This window comes from Coregonus clupeaformis, unplaced genomic scaffold (genome assembly GCF_020615455.1).
Source record: "Coregonus clupeaformis isolate EN_2021a unplaced genomic scaffold, ASM2061545v1 scaf0112, whole genome shotgun sequence".
NCBI lineage: Eukaryota > Metazoa > Chordata > Actinopteri > Salmoniformes > Salmonidae > Coregonus > Coregonus clupeaformis.
The window spans coordinates 605210-628310 of record NW_025533567.1 but is presented as its reverse complement, the minus strand read 5'-3'; the positions used below and the strand labels follow the sequence as shown (position 1 = coordinate 628310).

General features: G+C 42.3%; 1 protein-coding gene across 2 annotated transcripts; it reads left to right on the top strand.

Annotated features, from left to right (window-relative positions):
• The first annotated feature begins 5198 nt into the window (after positions 1 to 5198).
• On the top strand, positions 5199 to 20971 carry LOC121568955 (serine/threonine-protein phosphatase alpha-2 isoform). 2 transcript variants are annotated; one of them, XM_041879453.1, is made up of 8 exons: positions 5199 to 5317; positions 5615 to 5722; positions 15115 to 15246; positions 15528 to 15758; positions 15870 to 15974; positions 19560 to 19783; positions 20392 to 20526; positions 20707 to 20971. In XM_041879453.1, exons 2-8 carry the CDS (start codon positions 5668 to 5670, stop codon positions 20821 to 20823), a joined length of 999 nt encoding a protein of 332 aa, XP_041735387.1. In that variant the 5' UTR covers positions 5199 to 5317; positions 5615 to 5667; the 3' UTR covers positions 20824 to 20971. The 2 variants fall into 2 exon arrangements, with proteins under 2 accessions (XP_041735387.1, XP_041735386.1); XM_041879452.1 differs by having other exon boundaries at positions 5612 to 5722.
• Positions 20972 to 23101: the final 2130 nt, after the last annotated feature.

Genomic DNA, 23101 nt, shown 5'->3' with positions numbered 1-23101 from the left:
TTCTGACTTTATGTTTTTTACCCCATATGTAACTCTGTGTTGTTTTTATTGCACTACTTTGCTTTATCTTGGCCAGGTCGCAGTTGTAAATGAGAACCTGTTCTCAACTGGCTTACCTGGTTAAATAAAGGTGAAATAAAAATTTTAAAAAATGTTTTGCAGAGGGGTCAAATACTTACAGTGGGGAATAAAGTATTTAGTCAAATCAAATCAAATCAAATCAAATCAAATTTTATTGGTCACATGCGCCGAATACAACAAGTGCAGACATTACAGTGAAATGCTTACTTACAGCCCTTAACCAACAGTGTGTTTATTTTAAACAAAAAAAGTAAGAATAAAACAACAACAAAAAAAAGTGTTGAGAAAAACAAAGAGCAGAAGTAAAATAAAGTGACAGTAGGGAGGCTATATATACAGGGGGGTAACGGTGCAGAGTCAATGTGCGGGGGCACCAATTGTGCAAGTTCTCCCACTTAAAAAGATGAGAGAGGCCTGTAATTTTCATCATAGGTACACGTCAACTATGACAGACAAAATGAGAAAAAAAATTCCAGAAAATCACATTGTAGGATTTTTAATGAATTTATTTGCAAATTATGGTGGAAAATAAGTATTTGGTCAATAACAAAAGTTTCTCAATACTTTGTTATATACCCTTTGTTGGCAATGACACAGGTCAAACGTTTTCTGTAAGTCTTCACAAGGTTTTCACACACTGTTGCTGGTATTTTGGCCCATTCCTCCATGCAGATCTCCTCTAGAGCAGTGATGTTTTGGGGCTGTCGCTGGGCAACACGGACTTTCAACTCCCTCCAAAGATTTTCTATGGGGTTGAGATCTGGAGACTGGCTAGGCCACTCCAGGACCTTGAAATGCTTCTTACGAAGCCACTCCTTCGTTGCCCGGGCGGTGTGTTTGGGATCATTGTCATGCTGAAAGACCCAGCCACGTTTCATCTTCAATGCCCTTGCTGATGGAAGGAGGTTTTCACTCAAAATCTCACGATACATGGCCCCATTCATTCTTTCCTTTACACGGATCAGTCGTCCTGGTCCCTTTGCAGAAAAACAGCCCTGATGTTTCCACCCCCATGCTTCACAGTAGGTATGGTGTTCTTTGGATGCAACTCAGCATTCTTTGTCCTCCAAACACGACGAGTTGAGTTTTTACCAAAAAGTTATATTTTGGTTTCATCTGACCATATGACATTCTCCCAATGCTCTTTTGGATCATCCAAATGCACTCTAGCAAACTTCAGACGGGCCTGGACATGTACTGGCTTAAGCAGGGGGACACGTCTGGCACTGCAGGATTTGAGTCCCTGGCGGCGTAGTGTGTTACTGATGGTAGGCTTTGTTACTTTGGTCCCAGCTCTCTGCAGGTCATTCACTAGGTCCCCCTGTGTGGTTCTGGGATTTTTGCTCACCGTTCTTGTGATCATTTTGACCCCACGGGGTGAGATCTTGTGTGGAGCCCCAGATCGAGGGAGATTATCAGTGGTCTTGTATGTCTTCCATTTCCTAATAATTGCTCCCACAGTTGATTTCTTCAAACCAAGCTGCTTACCTATTGCAGATTCAGTCTTCCCAGCCTGGTGCAGGTCTACAATTTTGTTTCTGGTGTCCTTTGACAGCTCTTTGGTCTTGGCCATAGTGGAGTTTGGAGTGTGATTGTTTGAGGTTGTGGACAGGTGTCTTTTATACTGATAACAAGTTAAAACAGGTGCCATTAATACAGGTAACGAGTGGAGGACAGAGGAGCCTCTTAAAGAAGAAGTTACAGGTCTGTGAGAGCCAGAAATCTTGCTTGTTTGTAGGTGACCAAATACTTATTTTCCACCATAATTTGCAAATAAATTCATTAAAAATCCTACAATGTGATTTTCTGGAGAAAAAAAATCTCAATTTGTCTGTCATAGTTGACGTGTACCTATGATGAAAATTACAGGCCTCTCTCATCTTTTTAAGTGGGAGAACTTGCACAATTGGTGGCTGACTAAATACTTTTTTCCCCCACTGTATTTCCCTCATAAAAATGCAAATCAATTTATAACATTTTTGACATGTGTTTTTCTTGATTTTTTTGTTGTTATTCTGTCTCTCACTGTTGAAATAAACCTACCATTAAAATTATAGACTGATCATGTCTTTGTCAGTGGGCAAACATACAAAATCAGCAGGGGATCAAATACTTTTTTCCCTCACTGTATCTGTTGATAAGAAACTGCTTGCTACCGTTCCGGTTAGGGTTAGGTTTAGAATAAGAGTTAAGGTAAGGGTTAGGGCTCCACAGCCTCATAGAGGATCTAGACACATTTTCTAACCTCTCTGGATTACAACCAAATTACGATAAATGTACTATATTATGTATTGGATCATTAAAAAATACAATTTTTACATTACCATGTAGTTTACCAATAAAATGGTCTGATGGTGATGTGGATATACTCGGAATACATATCCCAAATGAAATAAATGATCTCACTCCAATACATTTTAATAGAAAGTTAGCAAAAATAGATAAGATCTTGCTACCATGGAAAGGTAAATACCTGTCAATTTGCGGAAAAATCACCCTGATTAACTCTTTAGTATTATTCCTGTTTACCTATTTGTTTGTGGTCTTGCCTACGCCTAGCAAACAGTTTTTTAAATTATATGAGAAAATAATATTAAATTTTATTTGGAACGGCAAGCCAGACAAAATTAAACGGGCCTATTTATACACTGCTCAAAAAAATAAAGGGAACACTTAAACAACACATCCTAGATCTGAATGAATGAAATAATCTTATTAAATACTTTTTTCTTTACATAGTTGAATGTGCTGACAACAAAATCACACAAAAATTATCAATGGAAATCAAATGTATCAACCCATGGAGGTCTGGATTTGGAGTCACCCTCAAAATTAAAGTGGAAAACCACACTACAGGCTGATCCAACTTTGATGTAATGTCCTTAAAACAAGTCAAAATGAGGCTCAGTAGTGTGTGTGGCCTCCACGTGCCTGTATGACCTCCCTACAACGCCTGGGCATGCTCCTGATGAGGTGGCAGATGGTCTCCTGAGGGATCTCCTCCCAGACCTGGACTAAAGCATCCACCAACTCCTGGACAGTCTGTGGTGCAACGTGGCGTTGGTGGATGGAGCGAGACATGATGTCCCAGATGTGCTCAATTGGATTCAGGTCTGGGGAACGGGCGGGCCAGTCCATAGCATCAATGCCTTCCTCTTGCAGGAACTGCTGACACACTCCAGCCGCATAAGGTCTGGCATTGTCTTGCATTAGGAGGAACCCAGGGCCAACCGCACCAGCATATGGTCTCACAAGGGGTCTGAGGATCTCATCTCGGTACCTAATGGCAGTCAGGCTACCTCTGGCGAGCACATGGAGGGCTGTGCTCGCCAGAGGTAGCCTGACTGGTGTTGAATGAAGTTGAAGGATGGGACTAATAACAACTAACAACAACTAATAACAACAAGATAACTAATGTAAAGCATACTGTGTCCATAATAAGTATATAGGTTATAGGTTGAGAGCTTTTGTGAAAGAGCACAGTTAGAAATATATGGCATATAGAAGCAAACCGGATGGACATCATGAAAATGATCGGAGAGGTTGAGGGTAGAGGAAGTTCAGGAGTAAAAACAAACAAAATATAATTATTGTAAAATTGACTGTGTCCATAAAATGTATATAATATGTATAAGTTGGAAGTAGAGGCCTAAGCATTGTTGTTCACTAGTTTACTCCAATTAGGGAAGGGGTGGTGGGGTTGGAAAGTAATAAAGATAAATATATTTTTTAAAGGATTTTAAAAGGGTTAGGGCTAGGGTTATTACGTTTAGGGTTAGGATAAGGCTTAGGGTTAGGGTTAGTAGATAGTTTAAATGTTACTGATAGTCTGTAGAGCATCTACAGATGGACTATCCAAGAAAAGTGTTACCCAATACTCCCCAACGCTGCCTTTTAGAGATTGTTTCGAATTGAAACATCAGTTTACATTGTCTAATGTAAAACCTTAGGAGTTAGCTATGGCATTCTTATTTAGTGAAGTTGGTTGTCGAGTAGATTGAAGTATAAAATTAAAACAAAGGATATGTGAGTGAAAGATAAATTGTTTATTTTTTGGTTGTATAGATTGAAGATATGAACAACAATAACAGCAGAGGCCTCTCAATACCATCATGAAACCATGAATCATTTGGAGTTCACACATTTAGGCTCTGATTCATAGTAAACATGTAGCCTATGATTCACTGTGAATTAAGTAAATTCATCCCTAGTCACCCTCTCCCCTACCCCTACCTGTATCATAAGGCACATAACTCACAATGTCCCGCCCCATGCCCCACACTCCCAAGGAAAAGTTTAGCCCATACCTCTTTCGAAACTGTCTGACGAATAGACACAGTGAGGTGAGAGGGATGGATTTGGAAACAGTGTAAAGATCGAGTAAGGAGGAGGGTTGTGTAATAGTGACCTGTAATGGAGGAACGTGGATTTGTGGAGATTATGGGAAGGAATGTCGGGAAAGAGATGGGTTAGGGTTGCACAACAGCAACACATTACCTTTCCACAAAGTTATACACTACACACGACACCCTAAACTACTACATTATTTGAATCATCTGTGTAGTGCTAGGGCAAAAACCAGGACCGAGTTTGGGAAAACCAGGAACGTAACAAACTGTAAAATATGTCTTGTAATTCTAACTTCTAACACGCGGTGGCAGTCTTTGCTGGTACCAACCCAGTTGATGTCAGTTTCCACTAGATAGCACAGCCACAAAGCCAAAATTGGCTATATCGTAAAAATCCTTGGAACATGCTTTTTGGTCTTAATTTAAGGTTAGGGTTAGGTATACGCTTAGCGGTGTGATTATGGTTAAGTTTAAGGTTAGGTGTAAAATAACATTTTAAGAAGATACATTGTAGAAATAGGCGAGTTTCTGACTTTGTGGCTGTGGTAGTTATTTATACCTCAGTAGTGGTAACTAGTGACGACCGTTGATGTCATCCGTAAAACTGCTGGAGGTGGGGCACCAGTGTGTGACGGATGTACAATATATCCAATGGAAAACGACAACTTGGGTTCAAAATCAAGCAGTCACCCAATCATCATTGAGTAAATCTAAAGAAGGCGCTTAGTATCAACCCCCTCTCTTCTCCCTTCCACTGAACAACACCGCCCTTTTTAAGTTCAGTGGGGGAAGAGAAAGGGGGACTCTGAAATACGAAGAGAAAAAGACACTAAACAGAGCTGATAGAGCCCTTTCTTCTACACGGGAAGACTATTGTCAAATCAAAGGTTTATGATATGTTAAAATTTCATATTTGCATAATCTATTATTGGCTAGCTATCACTAAAGCGGGTAGCTTGGTTTGTTAGCCATTGCAAGCTAGCGTAGCCTGCTAACTAACATCGGCTAGCTAGCTAGCTTGAACTAACTAGCTAGCTAACCCATTTAGCCAGCTAGCTACAACACGGAAGGGAAAGTTAAGCCAAATGACTCGTTTTTCCCCCTCAATTTGACAGAAACAAATATAAGTTGCCTTGTTATTTGTTTAACTTGATCGGTACTTGTTTTTTGTCTCATCGAAGAAGCAACACGAAACGAAAGTCTTGACTGCCTGAACCACGACAAAAAAATAAGTAAAATGGCGGAGCCGGACAAATTAAACATCGACTCCATAATACAGCGTCTTCTGGAAGGTGAGGATTTGCACTTAACTAGGAATTAAACCACTTAATTTGATTAACTACGAATTAGTTGCTATTTAGATTTTTTTTATTTTCAAAGAAGCGTCGGTATTCTAACGATGTATGGTGTATGTTAACGTAGTTAGCTAGCAGGCTTAACGTTAAGTTAGCTGTTCTCTTTGAAAACGATGTGGCCGGGTTAGAGCGCGAGCTACCTAGATCTACGAACTAGTCGGGCAACTGGGAGATGGCTGGCTTGCTGCTTCAATCTTTGTCACTCGGCCTGAAGTGCCCATTTTGTTGTAATATTAGTATCAATGGCAAATCATTATTAAGATGACAAACATGGCTATTTTACGATGATGCTGTGCTAGTTAACTAACTCTAGCTAGCTACAGTAACGTTAAATATGTTCAGTGTTCTGTCTGGTGTGTGCTGTTATTCAAAGGAATGCAAAGCTAGCCAGTAACGTCGGTTTTGTTTACCAGTCATTTCTGTTTCCAGCAGCCAATCTTTCCATACTGTAGTTTTATATTTGCCAGTATTTAGCTAGCTATGTCTAGCACACATAGCGGTTATTCTGTAGCATAGGCAGACGATAGTACATGGGCGCTAGATCTGTACAATAGTCTAGGTTTGATGTGCATTCCCGGCAATACACTGGTGTCCCCCTATGGACCGGCTCGTACTTAAAACATCCTCCATTCAGGCTGCAAAGGCATTTTTTTTATGATGGGGGAAATATGCGTACTTTCTTTATGAAACACAATTTCCCCCCCAAAAAGTTATATTTTCGGCCAATTTAAGATGTTGCACACCATGTTCAACCAAGGGTGTGCAACATCCTAAGTTGTCCGAAAATACAAAATGTGTGTTTCATAAAGAAAGTACGCATATTTTCGCAGGTTCCTCACCATCCAATCTTGTTAAGGAGGAAAATGATGCCTTTGCAGCCTGAATGGAAGATGCTGTATGTAGGAGCAGGTCCACAGGGGACACGAGTGTATTACCAGGAATGCACATCAAGCCTAGACTATAGTGCATGGGTGCTAGATCTGCACAATCGGCTGCAGTGGCTAGTTATTCTGACAAGAACAGATTGCAATTCATGCCTGGATGAGGGAGAAGCATACTTGAGCATGTTTTTCAGGGCTACGGATGCAATTATCAAATGCTGAAAGCATGCTTGCTGAAGTAATAACTTGTTTAAAAAAATGCAAACTACAGTAGATCTAGCTTTATCATTGGTGGTTGGTTACACAGAGTGAATGGCACCACTAGGTCACACTGGCTTTCATTTGGTGCTACTGTTTCCACCATGTTTACGTACTACTGTGATGCTCCAAATTCCATAGACAGGAAACATCAGTGCCCTGGTTTTAGACTCCATTCTGTCTAAAGAAGGCCAATGGCCTATACTACATTATAAAGTAAAGGGAATATCCAGATTTGGGTTTGTTTTTCATTGGCCATGTAGCCTATTGCAGGGCTGTAAATTGTGCATACTGTAACCACTAGAGGTGGAAACATTATGGCACATTACATTCTCTGGGATGGCAGTAGATTTGTGCATGTAATGAAGTGTAACAGTGTTGCTTCCGTCCCTCTCCTTGCCCGAACCTGGGCTCGAACCAAGGACCCTCTGAACACCGCCAACTGTCACCCAAGAAGCATCGTTACCTCTAGCTCCACAAAAGCTGCGTCCCTTCCAGAGCAAGGGAAACTCCCGTGTAGCTCAGTTGGTAGAGCATGGCGTTTGCAACGCCAGGGTTGTGGGTTCGTTTCCCACGGGGGGCCAGTATGAAAATGTATGCACTCACTAACTGTAAGTCGCTCTGGATAAGAGCGTCTGCTAAATGACTAAAATTTAAAATGTCTCAGAGCGAGTGATGTCATTGATTGAACACTACTAGCACGCACTGCTAACTAGCTAGCCATTTCACATCGACTACAGAAGCATGAATAGTATAAGTATGGGAAGACTTGGGGAAGGTGAAGGATGGTGTTGTTTACAAGTAGCAGGCCTAATGTCTTGCTTTCTCTTGGGTTTTTACTCTGCACATTTCGTTGGGGGCAGCTAATGGATGTAATGATGGATTAAAACGATTCCACTAACTGTGTTTCTGTTTTAGTGACCACCACACCACTATTGGGAGGTTAATGAATGCTGAATAATATGTAGGTGTTAGTGTTTGGTGCATGGGAGAAGATGTCTATACCACACGGGGTGGTGAGCAGAATCAAACTTGTGATCTGTTTGATAAATGTTGGTAGGTTGCGTAATGTGAGACCTGAGGCTGTCCGACCAACATAAACCCCTCCAGCTTGGCATTCTCTCAAACAGCTTCATGCGGAATGCTTTTGTGGTCCTCTGTAGCTCAGCTGGTAGAGCATGGCGCTTGTAACGCCAAGGTAGTGGGTTCGATCCCCGGGACCACCCATACACAAATATGTATGCACACATGACTGTAAGTCGCTTTGGATAAAAGCGTCTGCTAAATGGCATATTATTATATTAAATAAATAAAATAAAAAATAATATGCCATTTAGCAGACGCTTTTATCCAAAGCGACTTACAGTCATGCGTTACTAACTCTACATAGGCCTTCCGCTGTAATGAGCACAGTGGCTGAGCCAGACATGAGCTTCTGCTGGCCTGGGAACAGTTCAGAAAACAGGAAGAGGGGCATTCTGCTGCTCTTGGAACTTGTTGGGTTAGATAATTTTTTCTCTCTCTTCAGGACAGGTCTGGCTGGTTTAAAGGCAAAGTCATGTGTTCCAACCCCTGGTTCTGCTGTTTTGTTATTCCCTTTTGAAATCTGTTGATCTAGATGTATACTGATTTTTACTGTATCTCAATGTATAGGCTATCACTTCTTTCTGTTCTGACAAGGATTGACTGAAATGGTGCTGCAGTTAACCTAGACATTTTCACATGTCTGTTTTCTCAGTGGTATGGCTCCTCTACATCATGGTAATAGTGGTGCATCATGTTGTAGGGTTCCACCACAGATAGAACAATGAGCCAGATATAAGTGTGAAGCATCCGTTTGACACTTCCACTCACTACCAACTATGGTGATGAGAGGAAGCCAAGTGGGAGAATTTTGGCCGACATCATTTTCTCATTGATGAAACATTTGATCTCAATACAGTTTTCTGTTCTCAAAACTAGAATCCATTACAGAAAGAGTGGACTAAGTTTTGTAGATTTTACCCTTTGCCAAAGAAAAAAAAAAAGTTTAGGAGTGCAAGGACAAATTGAGTTATTGAGTACGTTAGTCCGTTAGTCAAAACGCGATCTCATCCAGCACTGGGCCGAGTTTGACGAAACTTGGGTGAACGATGCGTCTTGCAATAGAGATCCGGCATTTACAAAATTACACTGATTGGCCCAAGGCGGGAGCTATAGTAATTCATTGAAATTTGAGAGTCACACCAGAGAGGAAGAGGTGAAGCGAGAAGGATAGCTGGGCCAAAAATCTGTCTTCTCCAGCAGGTGGTGGTGTTATTTTTTCCGCTCACCAAGCGAGGTGTTTTTGTATGGAGGTCAATGAGGGTCGGATTTGGTTAACAAAAAATGGAATGGCTTATTTGCTACAGTACCAGTCAAAAGTTTGGACACACCTACTTATTCAAGGATTTTTCTTTATTTTTACTATTTTCTACATTGTAGAATAATAGTGAAGACATCAAAACTATGAAATAACACATATGGAATCATGTAGTAACCAAAAAAGTGTTTAAAAAATCTACATATTTTAGATTCTTCAAAGTAGCCACCCTTTGCCTTGATGACAGCTTTACACACTCTTGGCATTCTCTCAACCAGCTTCATGCGAAATGCTTTTCCAACAGTCTTGAAGGAGTTCCCACATATGCTGAGCACTTGTTGGCTACTTTTCCTTCACTCTGCGATCGAACTCATCCCAAAACATCTCAATTGGGTTTAGGTTGGGTGATTGTGGAGGCCAGGTCCTTCTGATGCAGCACTCCATCACGCTCCTAATAGCCCTTACACAGCCTGGAGGTGTCCTGTTGAAAAACAAACAATAGTCCCACTAAGCCCAAACCAGATGGGATGGTGTATCGCTGCAGAATGCTTTGGTAGCCATGCTGGTTAAGTGTGCCTTGAATTCTAAATAAATCACTGACAGTTTCACCTTCAAAGAACCCCCACACCTCCATGCTTCACGGTGGGAACCACACATGCGGAGATCAACCGTTCACCTACTCTGCGTCTCACAATGACAGTGGTTGGAACCAAAAATCTCAAATTTGGACTCATCAGACCAAAGGACAGATTTCCACCGGTCTAATATCCATTGCTCGTGTTTCTTGGCCCAAGCAAGTCTCTTCTTCTTATTGGTGTCCTTTAGTAGTGGTTTCTTTGTAGCAATTCGACCATGAAGGCCTGATTCACGCAGTCTCCTATGAACAGTTGATGTGTTTGTTACTTGAACTCTGTGAAGCATTTATTTGGGCTGCAATTTTTGAGGCTGGTAACTCTGGGTCTTCCTTTCCTGTGGCGGTCCTCATGAGAGCCAGTTTCATCATAGCGCTTGATGGTTTTTGCCACTGTACTTGAAGAAACTTTAAAGGTTCTTGACATTTTCTGGATTGACTGACCTTCTTGTCTTAAAGTAATTAAAGTTTATCTTTGCTTATTTGAGCTGTTCTTGCCATACTATGGACTTGTTCTTTTAACAAATAGGGCTATCTTCTGTATACCACCCCTACCTTGTCACAACACAACTGATTGGCTCAAACGCATTAAGAAGGAAAGAAGTTCCACAAATTAACTTTTAACAAGGCACACCTGTTCATTTAAATGCATTCCAGGTGACTACCTCATGAAGCTGGTTGAGAGAATGCCAAGAGTGTGCAATGCTATCAAGGCAAAGGGTGGCTACTTTGAAGAATTTCAAAAAAAAATATATATATATATATATATATATATATATTTTGATTTGTTTTAATACTTTTTTGGTTACTACATGATTCCATATGTGTTATTTAATAGTTTTGATATCTTCATTATTATTCTACAATGTAGAAAATATTTAAAAAATAAAGAAAACCCTTGACTGAGTAGGTGTGTCAACTTTTGACTGGTACTGTACGTGTGGCTTAATTGATCAAATAGAAGTTTCGTAATGCTTTAGTTGTTACTTTTTATGCTCATTCACATTTATAAAACAGATTAGACAGCTAGCACATAAGTCAACTTTTTAGTAGGGTCTGCTCTGTGCTAAATTTTGGAAGTTGAGACATAAAAAGGGTATCGTTAGAAAGGTTAACTTCTCTATCACAGTAAAATGTCTCAATGTGTTTCGTTGTCCATATGAACGATTCTGTTGTACCAAACCTCAAATGCAAATAGCCAGTTGAAACTGCTTGTTGTCATAGAGGAATAAGTAATCTATCATCTTTGTTATGAGTGGCAGGGGGAGGGGCTTGGTGTGTGTGAATTGGAAGGTGCACACAGCACTGGAGTAAAGGAAATAAGACCAAAAAATGAACAAGCAGACATAAACGCTACAAACCCCAGGATAACTTGATTCTTGAGATGCATGGATTTGTAATTTCGCCCTAAAACATACATTCAAATTCAATTGCTATATCGCCCACCCCTAGCCCCTTCTGACTTTGACTGTGGCTCTTGATGGCTGGAAGAGTGTTGTGGATACAGTGTTCTACTCGGTCCATGATAAGGTTGTCTGACAAGTGCAATAAAAAATTACCTGATAATGGCAGTATATAGCTGACCTTTTTTTCTCTTGGAAGTGTGGCAACTCCTCACAAGGCTCAGTGTTTGCCTCTGTGAGAGTCATCATAATTAGCCTAACATGTCATGTATGGGGTTTTAAATTAGTTTTGAAGTCTTGGCCAGTCATAAACCATCTGTTGCATTTTGTCCATCCAATCCTGCTGTATTTATATGATGTAGAGCCAGGCCAAGGTAACTGCCTTTCTTCTAGTTGCTAATTCACTAAATCATTGGGCATTCGCTTAATCACTAATTTGTCAGAGAATGGTGACGGACCACCATCGGCCTTTAGCTGCCCCATGTACACCTTAATAACACATGGGCCAGCCTGGTGACAATGTTTGCAAACCAATTAAATGTGGTGGATGGTGTGACTCGTTTCAATGGGATTAACCATCAGCCTCCTGACCTGTACATCTGAACGGTCAGTCCAGGCCGCTACTACCGTTCTCCTGTCACCATATATGAGGATGTCCATATCATTCATGGACATGACGTATCAGAGGGGGGTGGGGGTCTGAAGCTAGCCAACAGTTGATTCCCAACGGCTTTGCTATTGTGCTTGTCCAACTTTTTATTTTCTATCCCGTGACCAGCAAAGCGGAAAGCCCTTTGTCTGACCCCCCCCACGCCCCTTCTCTAAGCTCACTGTTGCCATTGGCCATGTGGCTAACTTTAGAGTAAGCTCTGTCAGGGCTTAGCCGGCCCTAATCCAGGTTTAAAGTGACAAGCAGCACTACCCTATTTATACCCACGTTTCACTCTTTAGGGCCAAGGCCTGTGTTGCTGCCCAAACATGACACTGCTAATCTAGATCTAGTGCCAAGGTCGTACCTGGAAGTCCTCATCCATTTCCATCCTCCATTTTCAGAACAAATGGGTGTACCCCTCCCCCACTGCAAGTGATTTTATTAGGGCAGAATATTATTTTGTGAAATAAATATGCTGAACAAAAATATAAACGCAACATGTACAATTTCAAAGATTTTACTGAGTTATAGTTCATATAAGGAAATAAGTCAATTGAAATGAATTCATTAGACCCTAATCTATGGATTTCACATGACTGGGAATACAGACATGCATCTGTTGGTCACAGAAACCTTAAAAAAAAAAAAAGGTAGGGGCATGGATCAGAAAACCAGTCAGTATCTGGTGTGACCACCAGCGTGACACATCTCCTTCGCATAGAGTTGGGCGGCAGATAGCCTAGTGGTTAGAGCTTTGGGCCAGTAACTGAAAGGTTGCTAGTTTGAATCCCTGAGCCGACAAGGCTCTATGTGCCCTTGAGCAAGGCACTTAACCCTAATTGCTCATGTAAGTCGCTCTAAATGACTAAAATGTAGTTGATTGTTGAATGTTGTCCCACTCATCTTCAATGGCTGTGCGAAGTTGCTGGATATTAGTGGGAACTGGAACACGCTGTCGTACACGTCTATCCAGAGCATCCCAAACATGCTCGATGAGTGACATGTCTGGTGAGTATGCAGGTCATGGAAGAACTGGGACATTTTCAGCTTCCAGAAATTGTGTACAGATCCTTGGGCCGGGGATTATCATGCTGAAACATGAGGTGATGTCGACGGATGAATGGCATGACAATGGGCCTCAGGATCTCGTCGCGGCATCTCTGTGCATTCAAATTGCCATCGATAAAATGCAATTGTGTTCATTGTCCGTAGCTTATGCCTGCCCATACCATAACCCCAACGCCACCATGGGGCACTCTGTTCACAATGTTGACATCAGTAAAACGCTCGCCCACGCAACATGGCATGCGGTTGTGAGGCCGGTTGGACGTACTGCCACATTTTCTAAAACTTTTTTGTAGGCGGCTTATGGTAGAGAAATTAACATAAAATTATCTGGCAACAGCTCTGGTAGACATTCCTGCAGTCAGCATGCCAATTGTGCACACTCCCTCAACTTGAGACATCTGTGGCATTGTGTCGTGACAGAACTGCACATTTTAAAGTGGCCTTTTATTGTCCCCAGCACAAGGTGCACCTGTGTATTGATCATGCTGTTTAATCAGCTTCTTGATATGCCACATCTGTCAGGTGGATGGATTATCTTTGCAAAGGAGAAATGCTCACTAACAGGGATGTCAACAAATGTGTGCATAAAACTTGAGAGAAAGAAGCTTTTTGTGCATATGGAAAATTTCTGTGATCTTTTATTTCAGCTCATGGAACATGGGACCAACACTTTACATGTTGCGTTTGTATTTTTGTTCAGTGTAGTTAATTCTTCAGACTTTCCTAAATGTAGTCTAGCCCATTTCGCAATGTTCTCTAGTTAGTTTGGCATTTGGCAAGGTCAGCAAGCGTCAGTTTGAGCTGTCAGAACTTTGACAAGCGTTCAATCAACCCCGCCATGTGTTTTTGTAAAGAACACTGTCTGCACCCAGCTTGTAAGGCAGAATGTCACTGAAGGGTTTCAGGTTATTTGATTGTTCTGCTCTCTCATGTGTAGCTAGCCCATTAGCTACAGCTATTAAAGTACCAGGTGTGTGCTAGACACATTTATTGTGATTTATGGTTGACTATTAGAAGGCTTTTCTGTTGATGCTTGTGTGTCATTGCCTAGTTCTCCTGTGATGGTTTATGGAGCGCTGGCATTGGGAACTTTTCACCTGCACCTAGGGAAGACAGCAGAATGTGCAGGAAAGGGGGAATTGATTCTGTGACACAAACAACCCTAATTCCATCAAGCGCAGTCTTGCACAAGTCCCCCGTACACCATGAGTCACTGGAATACACTTACTACATGCTCCATTGTATCCTTGCCTGGAGCTTGTCATACAAACATGATTTCTGAATAATACAGTCCTACTGTTGCATTTGTTTGACTATAGATGTGCTGTTGCAGTGATCCCTTGCAGCTATAGTGAATGTTTTAATTTGAGATTGAAGTAGGAGCCTCAGCCAGCTCATCATATTAAACCTGTACTTGACCTGCAGCCTCACATGTCACAAAAGCCTCAAGCTGCCTTGCAAACCAACATACTTAAGAGTAATTCCCTACTCCAGGGCTACAATGGTGCATTAACTACATTAAACAGTTTACCCATTTGTGGCTCCAGTAGTGCTGATCACCTGTGTCTGTGTTGATCATTGAACACTCATATCAGTTGCACTGTGGATTTGCACCTCTGCTTGATGAATGAACACTAACGTTTACACAGCCACAGGGTGGGGTTTTATTTTCCTGGTAGAATGTGTGTGAATGTCATAACTAGCTACTAAGATTCTTGAGATACAGTGAGCAGAGCTAGGGGACAGCCAGGAGCATGCCTCAGGAAGATGCTCAGCGCAGCACTGTGCATGTGTCCCTTGTGACCTGACCACATCTCAGACTAGCCTGCTTAGCTATGCCGTGTGGTCAGAGGCGATCCTCTTGGCTTGTGCTGTTTGAGCAGATTCACCTTGGCTCTGCAGTATGCTCAGGGTTGTGCCGTCAGCGGGGTCCTTGATATTGATTGGTTTCCCCTGCTCTGGTGTACTGTGTGTTATATCTGTGGCTGTGCTATTTGTGTATGTGTTGTTTCCATGGTCTTGGCCGAGCATATTTGTTCCAATAAGCGCAATGTCAGTCCTCACTCTGTTTGCTCTGTCGTTCTCTCTCATCCAGTTAAGGGCTCTCGACCAGGCAAGAACGTTCAGCTGACAGAGAACGAGATCCGTGGCCTTTGCCTCAAGTCTCGCGAAATCTTCCTCAGCCAGCCAATCCTGCTCGAGCTTGAGGCACCACTCAAGATCTGCGGTGAGTCATATTGGATAAGTTACAATAGCTGAAATTGGTTTCATAGTAATTAATGTTGGTGGAACAAAGCAGCAGCGCCTCTGACACAGAACTGATAGTGAACGCTCCAAGGTTTCACAACATGACTGATTGTCTGATTTACTGTAGAATTCTAATCTCTAATTGCCTGTGCTATCTCAGTCCAACGGCCTGTATACACACACACACACACACACAGGTCTAATGTAGTCAGGGAGGGTGTGGTAGGGACTGACTGTCCACCTCTGTGCTGCCCCCTGCAGGTGATGTCCATGGTCAGTACTATGACCTGCTGCGGCTGTTTGAGTACGGAGGCTTCCCCCCGGAGAGCAACTACCTGTTCCTAGGGGACTATGTGGACCGAGGGAAGCAGTCCCTGGAGACCATCTGCCTGCTTCTGGCCTACAAGGTCAAATACCCAGAGAACTTCTTCCTGCTGCGTGGCAACCACGAGTGCGCCTCCATTAACCGTATCTATGGCTTTTATGATGAGTGTAAGTGCCGAGACGAGAAGCTGGAACACAACAGGAGACCGGAACACACACACACAGAGTATTAGCCATTTAGTAATGCCCCATGCTCTTTGTTGCCCTGCTCTTCTTTAGGTAAGAGACGGTATAACATCAAGCTGTGGAAGACGTTCACAGACTGCTTCAACTGTTTACCCGTGGCTGCAATTGTAGATGAGAAGATCTTCTGCTGCCATGGAGGTGGGTGGTGTATGCTTGCAGGGTCTGTCTGAGTGTGTTTTGAGGGTTCAGTCTTTATTTATATATATATACAGTGGGGAAAAAAAGTAGTCAGCCACCAATTGTGCAAGTTCTCCCACTTAAAAAGATGAGAGGCCTGTAATTTTCATCATAGGTACACGTCAACTATGACAGACAAAATGAGAAGAAAAAATCCAGAAAATCACATTGTAGGATTTTTAATGAATTTATTTGCAAATTATGGTGGAAAATAAGTATTTGGTCAATAACAAAAGTTTCTCAATACTTTGTTATATACCCTTTGTTGGCAATGACACAGGTCAAACGTTTTCTGTAAGTCTTCACAAGGTTTTCACACACTGTTGCTGGTATTTTGGCCCATTCCTCCATGCAGATCTCCTCTAGAGCAGTGATGTTTTGGGGCTGTCGCTGGGCAACAAGGACTTTCAACTCCCTCCAAAGATTTTCTATGGGGTTGAGATCTGGAGACTGGCTAGGCCACTCCAGGACCTTGAAATGCTTCTTACGAAGCCACTCCTTCGTTGCCCGGGCGGTGTGTTTGGGATCATTGTCATGCTGAAAGACCCAGCCACGTTTCATCTTCAATGCCCTTGCTGATGGAAGGAGGTTTTCACTCAAAATCTCACGATACATGGCCCCATTCATTCTTTCCTTTACACGGATCAGTCGTCCTGGTCCCTTTGCAGAAAAACAGCCCCAAAGCATGATGTTTCCACCCCCATGCTTCACAGTAGGTATGGTGTTCTTTGGATGCAACTCAGCATTCTTTGTCCTCCAAACACGACGAGTTGAGTTTTTACCAAAAAGTTATATTTTGGTTTCATCTGACCATATGACATTCTCCCAATCCTCTTCTGGATCATCCAAATGCACTCTAGCAAACTTCAGACGGGCCTGGACATGTACTGGCTTAAGCAGGGGGACACGTCTGTCACTGCAGGATTTGAGTCCCTGGCGGCGTAGTGTGTTACTGACGGTAGGCTTTGTTACTTTGGTCCCAGCTCTCTGCAGGTCATTCACTAGGTCCCCCCGTGTGGTTCTGGGATTTTTGCTCACCGTTCTTGTGATCATTTTGACCCCACGGGGTGAGATCTTGCGTGGAGCCCCAGATCGAGGGAGATTATCAGTGGTCTTGTATGTCTTCCATTTCCTAATAATTGCTCCCACAGTTGATTTCTTCAAACCAAGCTGCTTACCTATTGCAGATTCAGTCTTCCCAGCCTGGTGCAGGTCGACCATTTTGTTTCTGGTGTCCTTTGACAGCTCTTTGGTCTTGGCCATAGTGGAGTTTGGAGTGTGACTGTTTGAGGTTGTGGACAGGTGTCTTTAATACTGATAACAAGTTCAAACAGGTGCCATTAATACAGGTAACGAGTGGAGGACAGAGGAGCCTCTTAAAGAAGAAGTTACAGGTCTGTGAGAGCCAGAAATCTTGCTTGTTTGTAGGTGACCAAATACTTATTTTCCACCATAATTTGCAAATAAATTCATTAAAAATCCTACAATGTGATTTTCTGGATTTTTTTCCCTCAATTTGTCTGTCATAGTTGACGTGTACCTATGATGAAAATTACAGGCCTCTCTCATCTTTTTAAGTGGGAGAACATGCACAATTGGTGGCTGACTAAATACTTTATTCCCCACTGTGTGTGTGTATATATATACATATATATATGTATGTTGAAGTCGGAAGTTTACATACACCTTAGCCAAATACATTTAAACTCAGTTTTTCACAATTCCTGACATTTAATCCTAGTACTAATTCCCTGTCTTAGGTCAGTTAGGATCACCACTTTATTTTAAGAATGTAAAATGTCAGAATAATAGTAGAGAGAATGATTTCTTTCAGCTTTTATTTCTTTCATCACATTCCCAGTGGGTCAGAAGTTTACAAACACTCAATTAGTATTTGGTAGCATTGCCTTTAAATTGTTTAACTTGGGTCAAACGTTTCGGTTAGCCTCCTTGCTCGCACACACTTTTTAAGTTCTGCCCACAAATGTTCTATAGGATTGAGGTCAGGGCTTTGTGATGGCCACTCCAATACCTTGACTTTGTTGTCCTTAAGCCATTTTGCCACAACTTTGGAAGTATGCTTGGGGTCATTGTCCATTTGGAAGACCGAATTTGCGACCAAGCTTTAACTTCCTGACTGATGTCTTGAGATGTTGCTTCAATATATCCACCTAATTTTCCTTCCTCGTGATGCCATCTATTTTGTGAAGTGCACCAGTCCCTCCTGCAGAAAAGCACCCCCACAGCATGATGCTGCCACCCCTGTGCTTCACGTTTGGGATGGTGTTCTTCGGCTTGCAAGGCACCCCCTTTTTCCTCCAAACATAACGATGGTCATTATGGCCAAACAATTCTATTTTTGTTTAATCAGACCAGAGGACATTTCTCCAAAAAGTACGATCTTTGTCCCCATGTGCAGTTGCAAACCGTAGTCTGGCTTTTTTTATGCCGGTTTTGGAGCAGTGGCTTCTTCCTTGCTGAGCGGCCTTTCAGGTTATGTCGATATAGGACTCGTTTTACTGTGGATATAGATACTTTTGTACCTGTTTCCTCCAGCATCTTCACAAGGTCCTTTGCTGTTGTTCTGGGATTGATTTGTACTTTTCGCACCAAAGTACATTCATCTCTAGGAGACAGAACGCATCTCCTTCCTGAGCGGTATGACGGCTGCGTGGTCCCATGGCGTTTATACTTGCGTACTATTGTTTGTACAGATGAACGTGGTACCTTCAGGCATTTGGAAATTGCTCCCAAGGATGAACCAGACTTGTGGATTTGTTTTGATTTTCCCATGATGTCAAGCAAAGAGGCACAGAGTTTGAAGGTATGCCTTGAAATACATCCACAGGTACACCTCCAATTGACTCAAATGATGTAAATTAGCCTATCAGAAGCTTCTAAAGCTTTCTGGAATTTTCCAAGCTGTTTAAAGGCACAGTCAACTTAGTGTATGTAAACTTCTGACCCACTGGAATTGTGATACAGTGAATTATAAGTGAAATAATGTGTCTGTAAACAATTGTTGGAAAAATGACTTGTCATGCACAAAGTAGATGTCCTAACCGACAAAACTATAGTTTGTTAACAAGAAATTTGTGGAGTGGTTGAAAAACGAGTTTTAATGACTCCAACCTAAGTGTATGTAAACTTCCAACTTCAACTGTATATATATATTTTTTTGTTTTTTGTGTAAAAAATGTTAAGGGGGTAGATCAGCTTTAATATTGCAGCTATATTGTAACTTCCATCAATGTAATTGTCTGCAATACTTCCAATCCCTGTTGGTCTTTTCCTTGTGGGTCTTATCAATAAGCGTTTGGTTGCCCCATGATCGTTTGGATGAACCACTCCCTTAAGTGTTTGTGGTGGGAGATGACTCAAGTGCATACAATATACAATTGATAGGATGTGGTAGTTATCAAGGTGTGATTTCAGATATTATTGTTCTTGGTGGTAGGCGTCATCAGAAAATGGTATCATGGCAGTCATTATTCATGTATGTGGTGATGTAATGTTTCTGTGTGCTGTGTTTTGTGTTCTGTCCAGGCCTCTCTCCAGACCTTCAGTCCATGGAGCAGGTGCGCAGAGTGATGCGACCCACAGATGTGCCTGACCAGGGCCTGCTGTGTGACCTGCTGTGGGCCGACCCAGACAAAGATGTCCTGGGCTGGGGCGAGAACGACCGTGGGGTCTCCTTCACATTCGGGGCAGACGTGGTGGCCAAATTTTTGCACAAACATGACATGGACCTTATATGCAGGGCACATCAGGTAATGGCTTAGCTCAGTGGTTTAGAGTTTTGGATGGGGGTTAGGGGCTGGGAAGAGGGTATTTTGCGGGACACGGTCAGACCAATGGTGGTTTGGAGAGAATAGAGGGATCTTGTTATTAATCAGGCAAATCAGATAATCAAAGGTCATTGCACCTACATAAAATATTGAAGCACTTTTTTAAAGCTGGAATCCTTAATTGGTGAAACTGCCACGTATGTTTGGGATATTACAACAACAAAGAAGTTACTGTAAATAACGAACACTGTTTTTTCCCCTCTGACATCATTGCACACGCAATAGAACATCAGAATATATACTGCAATTTTTTTGGACCACGCTGCCGACAATTACTCCTCCGTTTGAACAACATAAACAATAACAAAGGTGCTGGGGTGAACAGTGGCTCTATTTCCCCTATTGCGGATTCCATCTTTAAAGCATGTAATTTTGTGTATTTTTACTGGCATTGGAGGTTGAGGTGTTGATTAGGATGTTAACTCCTCTGTTTGAAATTATTGCTCTGCAGTTGTTAGGTGTCCGCTCCTGGTATTTTTCCTGTTTCTTTTTTATTGCATTGTTCTTACCTCTTTCATTCCTGTCCTCAGGTGGTAGAAGACGGTTACGAGTTCTTTGCAAAGAGACAGCTTGTTACTCTGTTCTCTGCCCCTAACTACTGTGGAGAGTTTGATAATGCCGGTGCCATGATGAGTGTGGATGAGACCCTCATGTGCTCCTTTCAGGTGTGTACTCCTCTGCTTTTCTCTGCGTCTTTCCTTTCTCCTTCAGTCTGGCTGTTCCTGTCCGTCGGTCTTGATTTTTAAGCTCTGCCGGTCTCCTGTCTTACCTGTTATGTGCTGCAGTGTTCAGTCTGTAGGAGTATGTATATTTATAGCTGTCTAAAGAAAGCCTCTGTTCCTCAGATTCTCAAGCCAGCGGATAAGAAGCTCTACTCTTACGGTGGAGGTGGAGGAATGGGATCTGGACGCCCGGTCACCCCGCCACGAAATTCCGCTAAGGGCGGAAAGGCCAAGAAATAACACCCACTGGACCCCCCTCCCTGAACCAAGCACCCCTGTCGCCCCCCCACACTCTTTCTCTACCTCCCTACTTCTATCTCCCTCATCACCAAACAGCAACAAAGCAGACAGTACTTAGGGTTCGGTCCTCTTTTTCTCTGATACTGTTTTTAACTGTTTGAGTGTATGTCCGTGCGTGTGTCTGAAAGAGAGGTTTGTTGTATTCTGTTTGTATGTCCTCCCTTTCCCCTACTCTGTTCTCCTGTCACTTTGTAGATGAAATTGGTCCTTCCTTTCAGTGATGGAAATGCAGACCTGGGGGAGAGGGAGGAGAGATGGGGATAGGGAGGGGGAATGGGGATAGGGAGGGGGAGGAGAGATGGGGATAGGGAGGGGGAATGGGGAGAGGGAGGAGAGATGGGGATAGGGAGGGGGAATGGGGAGAGGGAGGAGAGATGGGGATAGGGAGGGGGAGAGGGAGGAGAGATGGGGATAGGGAGGAGAGATGGGGATAGGGAGGGGGAGAGGGAGGAGAGATGGGGATAGGGAGGGGGAGAGGAAAGGAGCCTTTACTGTTTGTTAGGGCCCTGCACTGTTTTGATGCTAAACACAACTTTTGTACATCCTGTTTGAGAGGTTTGTGTGTATGTGTGTATGGAATGGGGTCAATCTGCATGGTCAGATGGTAACAACGGCACACACCACACACTGAGAGCACAGGTGGATATGTGCAGATGGACCCTTTAGTTTATGGATTCACAAAGATCAAGAAGCGGACACGTTTTTTTTCTTCTTCCCAAAAACCAATGATTTGAAAACGCAATCATGGATGTGAAATAGCTTTTCTGTTGTTTTTTTTGTAGATGCATAAAAAAAGGTTTGAATCTTTTGAGTTTTAGTTTATTTGGAAGCCGATGATTAATAAAGAACCATTTATTTAAAATATTCCATCACACTATGTTCACTATGTTCGCCTCACCATTGCTTTGTAATTTGTTTATATATTAAATTCCTCTACCCCACATGTCGAACTCATTCCACAATGGGCTGAGTTTCCGCGGGTTTTCGCTCCACCCTTGTACTTGGTTGATGAATTAAGGTCACTAATTAGTAAGGAACTTACTCGAAAGGAAAAACCAAAAACCCGCAGACACTCGGCCCTCCATGGAATGAGTTTTACACCCCTGCTCTACCCCCTTTGTCATTCCCACTTGCTCCTCTCGTCTGAATGGTATCGAAAGCTATGTTTGTTCAGGGTGGGATGTTGGGATTATTTGCTGGCTCCATGAAATACCCATTTCCTGTGCAGCATTTTGGGGTCTTTTGCTTAGCCATTTTCTATCACCCCCTATCCTTTAAATTAAATGTCTGTTCTCCTTGCCCCTATCCTTTAAACACTGTCAATGTTCATCTCTCTGGTTCTCATTCCCCCACAGTCTTCCATATTCTGTCTCCCATTTTGCTCAGTAGTTTCTCTCTGGGTTCTGAGTAGTCAAAGAATGTCATTCCTCAATTCTCACCCCACTTTGCATCTGCCCCCCTGTTTTTCTCTTCTTTTTCTCTTTTATATTTAAAGATGATGTGTAACAACTTGCCAGACAGCATTAATGGTCATTTCGTGTGCTGGGTTCCTTCTCACCTTTTAGTAGCTAGCTCATATCGGCTTCTAGTGCGCTCTCCTCTCCACTAGGTGGCGCATTTCATACAACTGACTCACCATTGCGTCATCTCACTGAAGACTGGGATTCAGGAGTACTGTACATTCAATGCGCCCCATGCAGTGCTGGGTGCATTCATGGTGCATGGGCGGCAGTATGTTTTTTAAAGAGCACATAGCTCAAGGTTTTTGGCTTTGCAGTTTATAAAGAAAATTGATCATATTGTGAGACCAAGGAGTGTTGGTTTTAATTACGTTATGATCCATTGACAAGAGGAAGTCTTATTTGCTGTTAGATAAAGATATTGAATGCTTGATATACAATTATATTACATGGAAAGGTAATACGCTTGTTTTTAAAAGAGGTGTAATATTAGAGAAGAAACATTTTGGGTTGGAAAACTTTTTTTTTTTTTTTCAATGTGTTGGAATTGTCGTCAATGGCTTTCAGGCCAATATTAAATTACTTGTTTTATGACAAGGCTTTAAGATAATGATTCAGAGCTGTAATGTAGACCATCTGAAATGTTTAGAAAATATGCATTTTGGAGGCAAGCTTTGCTTTCATGCTTTAGACAGTACAGTAGAGCAATTAAAAGATAAAACAATGCATCAACTTTAAGATAAATTGTTTTGGGGATC